Source organism: Theropithecus gelada, chromosome X (assembly GCF_003255815.1).
Source record: "Theropithecus gelada isolate Dixy chromosome X, Tgel_1.0, whole genome shotgun sequence".
Lineage (NCBI taxonomy): Eukaryota > Metazoa > Chordata > Mammalia > Primates > Cercopithecidae > Theropithecus > Theropithecus gelada.
The window spans coordinates 129,938,333-129,952,358 of NC_037689.1; the positions used below are offsets into that span (position 1 = coordinate 129,938,333).

Below are 14,026 nucleotides of genomic sequence, written 5' to 3' on the forward strand. Positions count from 1 at the left end.
TTAACATTCGACTCCCCAAACATATCACAGTGTTCCCCTTCTATCTTTGCTCAGGTTATCCCCTCTGCCTGGAATACCTTCCTATTCCTTCTTCAAATAACACCTCAAACAGTGTCTCTCCCATGACTGCATCTTCAGCCACCACTGCTGGATATAATCCCAGTCCCTACCTGTGCCCTTGGACTGTTTTAGCTGTTAGTTTGTATCTGGCTTACGGCATATAACACAAGCAACCTCCTACTAAAAGGTCAGGCAAGAACCACGTCTTTCCTAACCTTGTATTCTCCACATTACTGAGCCCAGTGCCTAACAAGTAAGAGATTGCAATAAATGTTTGTTGAATGAATCATTTCTTTGGGGAATTGAATGTACATACAATTCTTAATGGATTTAACAGGACTTTCAGAATTAAATAACCCCTGACATTTATAAAAATCCTTCTAGGAAACCACAACCAAATAGTCTTATAAATTCAGTGCTGCTGCTTGCTCTCAAATGAAGAGAAACAGAGGTAGTAGGATTCCCATGACTTGCTCAAGGCTGCATAAGGAGCCCTTGTTAGAACTGTTATGTGTGACAAAGCAGCATTTTCAGTGTTTATGCCACTTGCTGATAGAACGTTTCATTTCAGATATTTTCAGTGGTTACATCTAGAGTTCACCCAAGAAAAAGGCATTTTCCAAAACTACTTATCAGGCTCCTTTGAAAAATGAGACAATATTCCAAAGTCAAATTCTTCCTACAGCGGGGTACTGGGAGATTAAGGATGGCTATGGTTTTAAAAATTTTTTAGTAACACTGAAGTTAAAACTGAATTTGTTTCTATATAGAACACTGTTTTTGGTTAGTAAAAAAAAGTAAAATAACCAGGAAACTGCAGAAACTCTAGAAATTACATTTTTATAAAAGCTGGAAAAAATTAAGTTTGTTAAGTGGAACGACTCCTAGGATAGGTATTTGTGAAATATTTAAAACAAGAACACAGAGTACATGGAGCTATTAAAAATCCTCAAATTATTACTTCAGTTTTATTATCTTTCACAAATAGGTGGATGAACAAAGATATTAAGACAGTGTGACAATGTGGTCTTAAAACAATGTGGTTTTTTAAAAATGAGACCTCTAAAAAGTATTTGGAGCTAAGAGATTATTGATACTACAGTGTCATCTACTCACTGTATTTAGACGCATATAAAAGATGGTTAAAGAGTTTAAAGTCACAGAAAAAGGTTTTCTGTTTGCATTTTTGCATGCTAAGACAGAAATTAGAACATTACTACCATTCAGTTAGTTAGCTAACAAATCATGACTGATACATAGGACATGTCTTGGTTTTTGTCATATTTAATGGAATTAAAGGGAATTTGTCATCTGTAATACATTTATATTACTGTGGACTTTATATTTTCAAATTTTTGTATAGTTTTCAATGTGGAAACTGCCTTCACTGTCCACTATCTACTCATAAGAATATAGGTAGAAGCAAAGCCTAATTTATTTTCTACCAATTTCCAGTGGGTTAAAAAAAATTTGAGCTTCAACAGAAAAAAAACTTATTTATGATAGACAAAAATCCAATTTAAAGCATACATTTAAATGCCTATGACCGAGTTATGGCTGCAAAACTGTTTCTAACAGATAGATTCTATAGCCATATCTACTTAACTAAATAACAGATTAGACATGACATTAAGCAATTTTACATAAACTCATCATAAACAAGATACTGAAAAGTGATTTACTCTATCTCTAGATACAACATGGTTCAATCCAAATACTGGAGATTATTTAGAAAATAAAAGGATGAAAAACAAATGGAATTGTTTACTGACTTCAAAGAGAACAGTATCAAGAAAGATGGCAAAAAAATGTGAGATAAACTTGTAATGACATCTAGCAGTAAAACTTGACCCTGGGGTGAGAATTGAAGGCACAGAAATAAAAACATTGAAAACCCAAGCAGGACTGCAAATCTGGATTAGACATCAAAAATTTTAAAAAAACCATAAATTTAAGAAACTGAAGACCAATTATGCAGCAGAATAAACACTGAAGAAAAAAAAAAGAGTATTTAGAGAAAATAGCAGACAGCTCAGATTCCTCTGGAATATATAACCCCATAAGTCAGGAACCAAGTGACACACTGAGATAGAGGAAAACAAGGGTCACCCCAAAGATGGTACATGCAGAAAGGTCATCTGCAAGGGCAAAAAGAACAGTAAGTAAACAATGTTCTATGAATAATGTCATGTTCCTAGAAGAACTAATTGCTATTTCCAGATGCACAGAAGTACCTTGTATACACATTTCAAAAAAATCTGATATGGCGAAAAAGACTTCATTTCAGCTATGCTACATGAAAAGATTATTTACTAACCAAGTAGGATCAGATGTATATTACCCTAACATCTAAGAGTTTCTTCTAGACAAAATAGTTGACATAAAATAGTTTTCAAATTTCAAATTTCCAAATCTCTCCTACTTAATGGAGCTCCCGTAGCAAAGGGTCAGTATTAATGGTATCATCAAATAGTGGTTGGGGAATACATGCCTGGCCCTAGCCCAAGTCTTTTCTCACCAGATGCCCAATTACAACTTGGCCAGGAAGAAATGATTTTGAGCTATGATCCCATAAAACAACACTTTAAATAAGTTGGATTAGATTCTAAATTACTGTACAAAATACTTGACCCATAATAAGGCTGAATTGCTACTGCAGTATTTCAGCTGATCTATGACAGGTTTCTTCCCAGTTGGCCAGGGCATCGTACTAATGAGAATATAACAGAATCAGACATCAGTGAGTTTTATGCAGTGAAGATGTGATACGCAGGCACAGTTATAATCCCCAGTTCTGGTCAGCAAACTCAACAATGCAGTGTTTGGGGAGAAGGATGGACAAGGGAGCAGAGACAGCTCAGTGTTCTGATATTCATCAATTAAGCAAAATTTAGTACCACAGAGTTAGGTAACTTTGTCTAAAAATTCTTCTCTTCTGCCCTATTTTCAAAACAAGTTATCCAAGTAATTGTCCATGAACTAAATATGGAGGTTAATAAAGTCTTAATCTAAATTATCATGAATCAGAAACACTAAAAGAGGGAGGGATTAGCAAAGGAAAAGTTGGCTCTCCACCCCTCACTTTTAAGTGCAAAAAGTAAAGGAGAGCCACAAAACTTCACAGACAGTCCCAATGTCATGTGGAGCAGCATGACTGTGATAAGAGCTGGATGCTTTTGGTTTACTAAAGCAATAGACTAATTGATGTTTTCTCCATTTCCTTCTCCTCCATAGGAAAGAAGACCGAATAATGATTGGAAGAACGCTGGAGTCATCAAGCTCTTTTGATAATTGCATATGTGAACTAGGTCAAGTAACTCTCCCCCAACGGATCACCAGTTTACCCAACTGTAAATGGCAACAATTTTGAACTGAACGTTCTTCCTTCTACAGCCAAAATTATTCATTTGCTAGGTTTGTGAAGTGCTTTTATATGTATGAGTGCTTTCTTAACTATTAAGTTATCTGAGTCATCAAGCTTTTGTCGGGGGCGGGCAATCTCATGATCAGTCATGACATGGATTTTAGAGTTTTCTCATCCCCATACTCAAAGTTTTTTAAAAAAATAAAAATGAAAAGAAACAATACCCGACAATATTTCTGAGCCTCAAAGGACAGACTAAAAAAGCTAACTTTTAAAATACTTCCTTTTGAAATAATTTTGAACTTACAAAAAAATCGCAAAAATGATACCTGGAGTCCCTGTATACCCTTCACCCAGAATTCCCCTACTGTTAAAAACTTACATAACCATAACACAATTACCAAAACCAGGAAATTAACACTGGTACAAGACTCTTAACAAGAGATCTTATTTGAATGTCACCAATTTTCTTCCTAATATTCTTCTGTTCTAGGATCCAGTCCAGGTTCCCACATGGCATGTATTCCTCCCTTCTCCTTAGTCTCCTCCAATCTATGACACTTTCTCAGTCTTTCCTTGTCTTTCATGACCATGACACTTTGGATGAGTACTGGTCATTTATTCTGTAAAATGCCTCTCACTTTGTGTTTGTTGAATGTTTTCTCATGATTAGATGGAAACCATGTCTTTTTGGCAGGAATATCACAGAAATGATGTGTATTCTATCTGAGGGTATGTGATATTGCTATATCTTATCACTCATTATGTTAACCTTAAACACCTGGTTAAAGTGGCATCTGCTGGGTTTCTCCACTGTAAAGTGACTATTTTCCCTTTATTTATTTATTTTAGAAACAGGGTCTTGCTGTGTTGCCCAGGCTGGAGTGCAGTGGCACAATCACGGCTGACTGCAGCCTCAATCTCCCAGGCTCAAGCAATCCTCTGCTTCAGCCTCCTGAGTACCTGGGACTACAGGCATGCACCATTATGCCCAGTTAATTTTTAAAAAAATGTTTTGTATAGACAGGGTCTCGCTATATTGCCCAGGCTGGTCTCAAACTCCTGGCCTCAAGAGATCCTCCCACCTTGGCCTCCCAAAGTGATGGGATTAAAGGCATGAGCCAGTCACCATGCCTGGTCTATTTTTCACTTTTAATTGATAAATATCCTGGGAGAAATACTTTGGGACAATGCAAATATCCTGTTTCTCCTCCAACTTTTACCCACTGATTTCAGCATGTATCAGTGGATCTTGCCTGCAACCACTATTACCATGGCATTTGCCTACTAGTGATTTTGTGTTTCCTTCATTTGTTCTCCATTTATTAATTGGAATTCTTCTGTAAGGAGGAGTTGTCCCTTCTCCCCAACTTATCCATTTATTCTTTTTTTTTTTTTTTTTTTTTGGTAAACTATGGACTCATGGGCATCTATTTTATTCTATGGGCTATAATTCTATACTATCATCATTTAGTTTCTTGCTCAAGTTATTCCAACTTCAGTCATTGGGAGCTCCTTCAGATTGGCTACTGTGCTCTCTTTCATGCCCCCACCCTTTTTCTAGCACTTTCTTATATTCTTACACCAAAAGACATTACAGCCTCATCTTGTATTTTCCCTGCTTCTGTCCAGAATCAGCCATTATTCCAAAGATCCCTAGTTCCGTTATTGGAGAATGATATTAGACACAAAGATGTGGGTGCTATGTATACTCATTGCGGTTGGGGTGTTAATTGCTTCTAGGTCCTCCCTAGACAGAGCTAGGAAATGAAAGCGTACATAATAACCCATGCATACACACAGATCAATATCTATTCCTGTATCTATCTGTATACATACTCATGTGTCCTTTCTAATCTATACCACAGCATTCATCCTAACCTTCCCCTTTTATTTTTAACTTTTTTTCTCTGACAGTGAGAAAACAGGCTCTCATTATCTACTCTATATACATTTAGTTGTTCAACCTCAGTATCCACATACTTACATATGCCTGTGAGGAACAGATTTACTAACTAGAATCCTGTATTTGTGTGCAATTCTTTTTATCTTTATTATAAATATAGCACCTCCAGGCTTCTATTTATTAGTGTCAGCATGACATAGCTTATCCCATCTTTTACAATTAATATTTTAAACTTAAAAAAAGCAAGGAAGAAAACGGTATGCTACTATTTGTGTAAAAATGGAAAATAAGTATGGATATATTTGCTCGTGTGTGCGTGTGTGTGTGTATATATATATATAAAATATCTGTGGGAGAGGGAAAACCAAAGTATCAGTTTGGAGGTCAACTGATTAACTGGGAAAAAGAGATGAGGGGAAAACTTCACTGCATACTCTATTATCGTTGAATTTTCTTAAACTTTCTCATTGAGTATAATTCACAAATCATAAAACTCACCCTTTTAAAGTGTACACATCAGCAGTTTTTAACGCATTTATATACAAAGTTGTATAACTATCACCACTATCTAATTCCAAGACATGTTCATCACCCTTAAAAAAAAAAAACCTTGTACCCATTAGCAGTTAATTCCCATACCCCTCATCCCTCACTCACCCATCTACTGCCCTTCACAAGACCCTGGCAACCACTAATCTGCTTTCTGTCTCTGTGGATTTGCCAACTCTTGATGTTTCATATAAATGCAATAACACAATATGTGACCTCTTATGTCTGGCTTCTTTCACTTAACATCATGTTTTTAAGGTTCATCCATGTTGTAGCATGGATCAGTACTTTGTTCCTTTTTGTGGCTGAGTAATATTCCATTGTATGTATATACCACATTTTGTTGATGTAGTCATCAGCTGATGACTGTTTTTATAAATTTTTGAATTATGAAAATATCCATTCAAAAATTAAACTTTAAAAAATAGAAACAAAATGAACAAGCCCTTCTCATAAAAAACATAAAAATGTAAAAAAAAGAATCAAGCAAATAATATACGAAAAATACTAATGTACAGAAAAGCTTCTTTGACATTTGCCAGGACTCACAGACTCAATAGCAACTTACACTCGTGGCTAAAATTTATTACAGCATGGAATACAGAGGAAAAGTAACAGGAAACATAAATGTATCAGCAGAGTCAAGAGAAGCCCAGCACAAGCTTCCAATGTTCTTTCTAGTTCGAAGCCACACGCACAAGGACTCTCTCTCTAGTAGCAAACTACAGAGGCATGTATGGAATGTCTCCACCCTGGGAAGCCCAGTTCTAGTCTCAACGTCTGAGGTGCAGATGGGTCCTGATCACATATGCACAGCCTGCTACCAACTGGCCATGGCAACTGTAATCCAGGACCCTAACAATGAATCAGTCATCAATCTTGATCTTGAGCAAAGCAACCCTGACAAATTGTTATGTCATGGTCCATTGTTCCAGGTGTATACAACACAATAACCAATCAGTGACAAAATGAATGGTGGCCACATTCCCAGGGGATAGTTAAGGTTTCCCTTGGAGACATGCAAAGAGTAAGCCACCAAACCTGCTATGTTAACTCTTTCCTCACATGAGATTTCTTTATTGATAATCCCCCATCACTGGGGCATGAACTCTAGTTGATGTACAAGTCATAGAAAGAAGGGAGTGAAGAATAGGGATTGGGCACCGTTTGACTTCTACTTTACCTATAAACAGGAGTTATTTGTCTTCGTGGAAATTATTCTCTTTTCCATTTAAAAATATAAAGAATAGACACCTCTGCTTTGTGTGGGCTTGCTTTCCCCCGATTATGTCAACCTTTCCAGCTCTTGGAACAGAATCCAAAGTCCTCAGTATGATACACAGAGCCCCACCTGATCTCCCCACCCCCAGGACCTCCCTGCCCTCATCTCCCACTGCCCTCCCCCTTCACCGCTCTCCTCCAGCCACACTAGTGACCTTGAGTTTCCTCACACACACCAGGCTGCCGCCAGCTTCAGGGCCTCAGCTGTCACCATTCTCCTTGCCTGGAGTGTTCTTAGAAATCCTCTTCACTGTCCCCTCATCTCCTGCATGCCTCTCCTCAAAGGTCACCTCATTGGAGGCCTCCTGGCCACTGTATCTAAAACAGTAGCCCCTGCCATTCTCTGTACCCTTTCCTCACACCTGACAATATATTGTTATCCTGAATATTTAATTATTATTATTATTTATTTTTATTTATTTATTTTTTGAGATGGAATCTGGCTCAGTCGCTCAGGCTGGAGTGCAGTGGCGCGATCTCGGCTCACTGCAAGCTCCACCTCCCGGGTTCATGCCATTCTCCTGCCTCCGCCTCCGGAGTAGCTAGGACTACAAGCGCCTGCCACCACGCCTGGCTAATTTTTTGTGTTTTTAGTAGAGATGGGGTTTCACCATGTTAGCCAGGATGGTCTCGATCTCCTGACCTCGTGATCCACCCTCCTCGGCCTCCCAAAGTGCTGGGATTACAGGCGTGAGCCACCGCGCCCGGCCATATTTAATTATTTTTTTACCTGCTCCTCCTCCAACTCACAATGAGAATGTCTGTACCATGGAGACAGGGACTGTTTCTGGTTTATGGCTAAGTCCCAAGGCCGTGAACCAGAAGGGGACAGCTGTCACACTCTGCAGGAGTATATGATAGGCACACATATATCACACCACTTCTAGGACTTCTCACTCTCCAGTGTTCTGTGTTTCTGGTGACTTGTTGCTTCTATTTTCTCTGTCACGCTCTTGGTCCATTTTCCCTTGCTCTCTTTCTTGATTGACCATAATTACAGAAGTACATTACCAATCACTTCTAAGATGGACACTTGTTCACTTTTTAACATCTAGGACATTGGGATGCCCATTATGATCAATGGCATATTGTAGGGGATGACGAATAAATGGGAGACACAGTTAACAGTTTTTACAAAAGAAAAACTGGTCATGTTACAGTAGAGAAACCCAGTAGATGCCACCTTAACCAAGTGATTAAAGTTAACATAATGAATAACATATATCAACATCACATACCCTCATATGTCACGCACATCATTTCTGTGTGTGGGTTTCTTTTTTATTTGCCAAAACCACATAACCTCAGTCTAATCATGAGAAAACATTCAATAAGCACAAAGTAAGATGTATTTTACAGAATAACTGACCAGTATTCATCCTCAGTGTCATGGTCATGAAAGACAAGGAAAGACTGAGAAAGTGTCACAGGTTGGAGGAGACTAAGGAGATATGAGGAATAAATGCCATATGGGATCCTAGATTGGATCCTGGAACAGAAAACTAACATTAGGAAGAAAATTGGTGACATTCAAATAAGTTCTCTAGTTTACTTAAGAATCTTGTACCAGTGATAATTCCCTGGTTTTGATAACTGTGCAATGCATGGCGTGTAAGTTGTTGACATTAGGAGAATCTGGATAAAAAGTATACAGGAGTTTCCTGTATTACTTTGGTAACTTTTCTGTAAGCCTAAAATTATTAATATTTCAAAATAAAATGTTTAAAAGGTGAGGCTGAACTATCAATATGTATTTGTTTGGGTACCATTAGGTTGGTGCAGAAGTAATTGCAGTTTTTGCCATTGCTTTCATGGCAAAAAACACAATTACTTCCGCACCAACCTATAATTACAATTCTATTTTCCTTTCAAAAGAGGTTTTTGAAATGTTCAAAATAGCATTGACTTTTACCAAAGATACTTCCTTTTGAAGATTAGCATCATAGAAAATAGAGATCCTTAAATAAAATGTTATTTTCCTTGACTCTCAGGATGACAGGTGCTGCTTATGTGTCTTTATAGTGTAGACAGACCTCTCTGATGGAGCTGATAAATGGTGCTAAGTCTTGCATAATCCAGTGACCCTTGGGATTGTGTTGCTAGGTGTCTAGTTTCTGGTAAACTTTCCCTTAGCAAATAGGGATGAGTAAGTATTCAGTCAAAAATAGTCAAATTTTAAACTAATGAAAACTGCTGTGACTAGTGGTGCTATTACAGAATATACTGGTAACTCGGGTCAGTTTGACCTACAAGGATAGATTCATATCCATATGCTTATACAACAGGTTTCACTTGTCAAAATATTATTTTTCTTGTGATCATATGTGATTTTGAAGACACAGCATGTGACTGTTTTATGTGCATTCCTCACCCAGTTCCCATTTCTTAAGGAATGTATATAGGTTAGCTTGAGTATCCTCTAACTATGTCTGCTGCTATAGCCTTTACCAGGAAATTCTTGGCACAAAACTACCGAAAGTGGTAAGAGGGGTGGGTAGATGTGATGGGTGTTGACCTGTCATAATGAAATAATGACAACATTTATATCCTTCCTCGATAAAAAGTGACTGATAACACATTGCTTCAAGTATAGAGGGAAAGGTTCAAGACATCATGATATTACTGAAGCAGAATAACTTGGCTATGAAAACAATCACAAATAATGATTTCGTTTTAAAAATGACGACTCTTCATTAAATCCAAGGAACATTCACTAAAAATACCAACCTAGATCAATGGCAAATTGTAGTATCAAGAAATTGGCATAGAATGGATTAAGCAATATTTAAAGAGAACTTTGGAGACAGATTATGCCCAGTCCACAAGGCAACGGAGTCAAAAACAGCTGCATACTAACATGATATGAGACCATTCTACGTAGTTGGAAATTAATCCATGGACTGCACTAGATTTCCATTTGAAGATGGTGCTGCCTTCATCACTGAGCACTCAACATTCATGGATTGATAGGCACAGCACTTCAGCACAATACACAATCAGTCATCCAATTTGCCCTTCTTATTTTCATAATATTCCCTCATTACAAGGTGAGTTAGAACATTGTATCTGTTGTACCTGTTATTAAGGCAATAACCATCATCTGGTAGAGTAGCTAGTACTAATAGAATTCTTACACAACAACAACAACAAAACAAAACAAAAACAAAAGCAGCAGCCCAAAACTCATCAAATGATTGCTTCAGTTATTTAATCACTCATGAGAGAAGAAATAGTATACAGATGAAGTTCAACAGTGTTTCAATTATAAAAACTCAGGAGAAGTAGGAAATGCTGCAGTAACCACGAAAGTATGTTATTTGTGTATTATAGATATGATACTAGTACAATGCACACAGGTCAATTACCCTCAGCTTAATTTAACTTTCATGCATGTCATGGATAAGAACTACAAAGCTCTTGTGCAGACATGGAACTCTGATTAATGTGGTATCTAAATGGCAAATTAAATAATTGTTTGAAAGGCTTTTATATATTTGAAATATTAAGGGTTTCACAAAAATATGAGAATGTAAGGATTATGTAAATCATCTTTACCCTTTGTGACTGGTCATCAGGATATTAACATGATGCAAACATTACTTTAAAAATACTAGATACAGTGAGTAGACAACTTATTTAAATAATTAAGTGGCTTATTAATATTCATTGGCCATTATCTATTTTGTCTCTGAATTAAACACTTTCCAAGCTCTAAAGTTGTAGTGCAGTACGCATTTTGTAAACAGTCACCTTCCCTAGTACTTTTCTTCAAAATGTTTAGTTTATGGCACTCTTTTGCCTTTAAATGGAATTACTGACCTGAGTTTATTAATGAATAGGAAGATCACACATCTCCTTTCACATTCTATGATGTTCGGAAAGATAGAATTTACAAAGCCTGCACGGAACTCTATATCAGAGCAACCACAAAACAGTTATACTTAGTTTGAACAACTAATATCACACAGCAACTAGATTTGGTTATGTACCTTTAGAACATGAGTTTGTAATTTTAAATAATAAACCCTAACTAAATAGAACTTTATTAAAGAATGCCTCCAACAAACATTTAGTTGATAGGAAGAAAACCTTTTATTTAATTCACTTTTATAGTGATATGTGGTTTTCCATTTGTACTAGCTTACTGCAGTCTCCACAATAATCACAGAAGTTAGGTAGAGAAGATATTAACTATCTGTTAGAGATGAAGTCACTCAAAGATTGTGAGGTTAAGTTGCCCGAGGTCAGATACAGAGGCTGGGACTGTACCCCAGATCTCCTGAAACAACACATGCAAAGTTCCTACTGCAGTTCCTGACCCTCTATATGGACTGGATGAAAGATACCTCATTTTTTCCCCCAACTAACTCAGCAATCTTTTCCCCTTCAAAGTAATGCCCAACCCTGTAGCAGCAGATTTAAATAATACACAAAATAATTGTAGATGAAACTTAAATGAAACCAAAATGAAGAAAACAAAGTAAGTTCTTTAGTCATAATGTCTACCACAAATAAAGGCAATTCAGAGATTTTCAATGGTAGGAATTACCTTTATCTTTACAATAACAAGTTTGTATTCTTAAAATGGAATGGTCTGAAAAAAAAAAAAAAAAAAAAAAAGCAAACTAGTAATCACGAAATAGGTAAAAGTAACTCCTTAAGTAGTACAGGTTGAGCATCTCTAATCTGAAAACCTGAAGTATAAAATGCTGCAAAAGCCTTAACTTTTTAAGTGCCAACATGATGTCACATGGGTGGCTGAGATAATGACACTTTTGTTTTCTGATAGTTGAATGTACACAACTTTGTTTCATGCACAAAATTATTCAAAATGTTGTATAAAATTACCTTCAGGCTATGTGTAAAAAGTATATGTAAAATGTAAATGAATTTCATGTTTAGACTGGAGTCCCATCCCCAAGATATCTCTTTATGGATATGCAAATATTCCAAAATCCAAAAAATCGAAAACATTTTCAGTCTCAAGCATTTCAGATAAGAGATACTTAACCTGTATATCACTTAAGAAAATGTTTCCTGAGGAAACCATCACACTAAGGGATACATCTCTGTTAGCCAATGCAGCCATAAATAAAAATGTTAATGAGGTAAAATTGGTCACTGGTCATGATGAGGGTAAAACAATATCAAGAAACTGAAAAGGTTCTTGTTAAGCTTAATTCATTTTGACATATTTTGAAAAAAATCTCAAATGCATTGTAGCAAATCTTATTAATTAAACCAGAAATCCATTACAATTTATTGCTTCTATGTTTTAATTTGTACTTTTTATCCTTAAGGATAACTATGAATAAAACATGAAAATGACTACATTTTCTTTTTCTGCAATCATATACATCCTGTCCTATATAATACCTCATCTGCCCTCATATTTTGTTTATAATCTAGTATGTAATACTCAGGCTTGATGACTTTGGTAATAGGGCTTTCCTTACAAAATATACTTACAAATCTGAAATTGGTCAATCAGCTGTCCAGGAGGAAAATTAAGTGAACCTAGTTTTATAGCAATATGTTTAAGTTAAAGGTTCAAAATATACTTTGAGATACTTCAAAACGCTATAATTTTCCTTCTGGAAACCTTATACTCCCTCAGTCTGACCTTATTTATCCTCTGAAAGCTGACTGGTCCCTCCCAAGTGCATTTTGGTACTATGGATAATAAGCTATAATTCAGTGAAGGGCTTCTCTAGGTTACATGACGATTATGATCACTGTAACATCTAAATCATATACAAAAAAGTAAATGATAGCAAGACTACAATCCCTCACTGCTACAAAAATTATTCAATTTTTATTCTTTAAGTGTATCTGTTTTGATAAGTGGTAAGTGGTCTTTGGTGGAATGAGCTTTAGACTTGGCTTAGCTCTACAAACACAAAGAATTAAGACATTTTGTCGTTAAGCCATTCTGACTTTAAGACCTTCTATCTTGCCATTCTGTTTTTTTAAAAAAAAAAAAAAACAAAATTTATCACTTTCATGCTATTATTAATTTTACTCATTTCAAAGCACATCGTATTTCAAAAAACACAGAAATCAACAAATTTAAATTATGTGCATTCAGATGGGACTCACCTTTAGAGAATCAAAACAGGCCACCACACGACCATTTTCCACATGGCAAACTCTTGGTGGATGGGCAAACTTGCAATCTGCATCAGCTCGAGAGCAAGTTCCTCTCTGAAATTCTCTACAGACTTCTAAAGTCAGCCACTTGGTATCACGAATCAGGGCAACATTGACAGCCGTCATATTGAAAGCAAAATTAAAATCCAATGTACCCTCTTTAGGACAATATTATTGTGGACTATTAAAGGATTAAAAATGAATTCAAACTAAGTGTGAAGAGATAACAGGTTGCTTTGGTGAAACGTCTATTTGTTAACACTTAGGTTTTCATTAAAGTCAAATCTGGTCTAGTCAAACAAAAAGCCAATCATAAAAACTATCAGAATAACTAAAAATCAAATTAGAGACCAACTCCTAAGAAGCCAACTGTTAAGATAATGAATGCTTTATTTTGTTCCTTTGCCGAATTTATGTGAAATAACCAGCAGACTTTCAAAAGAATTCTGTGCTCTGCAGTTGATGTTTTCAATTATTCTTGTAAAAAACATATGCTGCTGGCTGCCCTTTGATTTGTGGAATGGTCTCAGATCAGGGGGAGAAAAGTTTTTCTCTCTATTTATTAGCTTTAAATAATAAGATTGGGAAGGATGTTAGAACCCCAAAAAAGTTTTGTTGCAAAATCAAGTGGAGGGAAAATGACTAAGAAAATTGAGAATCACAGAAAAAAGAAATGGACCAGCTGCTGACAGTAAACTACAAGCACACCAGGTTCG

General features: G+C 36.3%; 1 protein-coding gene across 1 annotated transcript in view; it reads right to left on the reverse strand.

The window, feature by feature from the left end:
* The window catches only part of MBNL3 (muscleblind like splicing regulator 3), a 161,098-nt gene extending 147,583 nt beyond the window's left edge, over positions 1 to 13,515 (reverse strand). Inside the window, exon 1 of the mRNA XM_025371857.1 lies at positions 13,260 to 13,515. Within this exon, the coding sequence (XP_025227642.1) occupies positions 13,260 to 13,436 (177 nt within the window). The 5' untranslated portion in view covers positions 13,437 to 13,515. The remainder of the gene's footprint in view (positions 1 to 13,259) is intronic.
* Between the last annotated feature and the right edge of the window lie 511 nt (positions 13,516 to 14,026).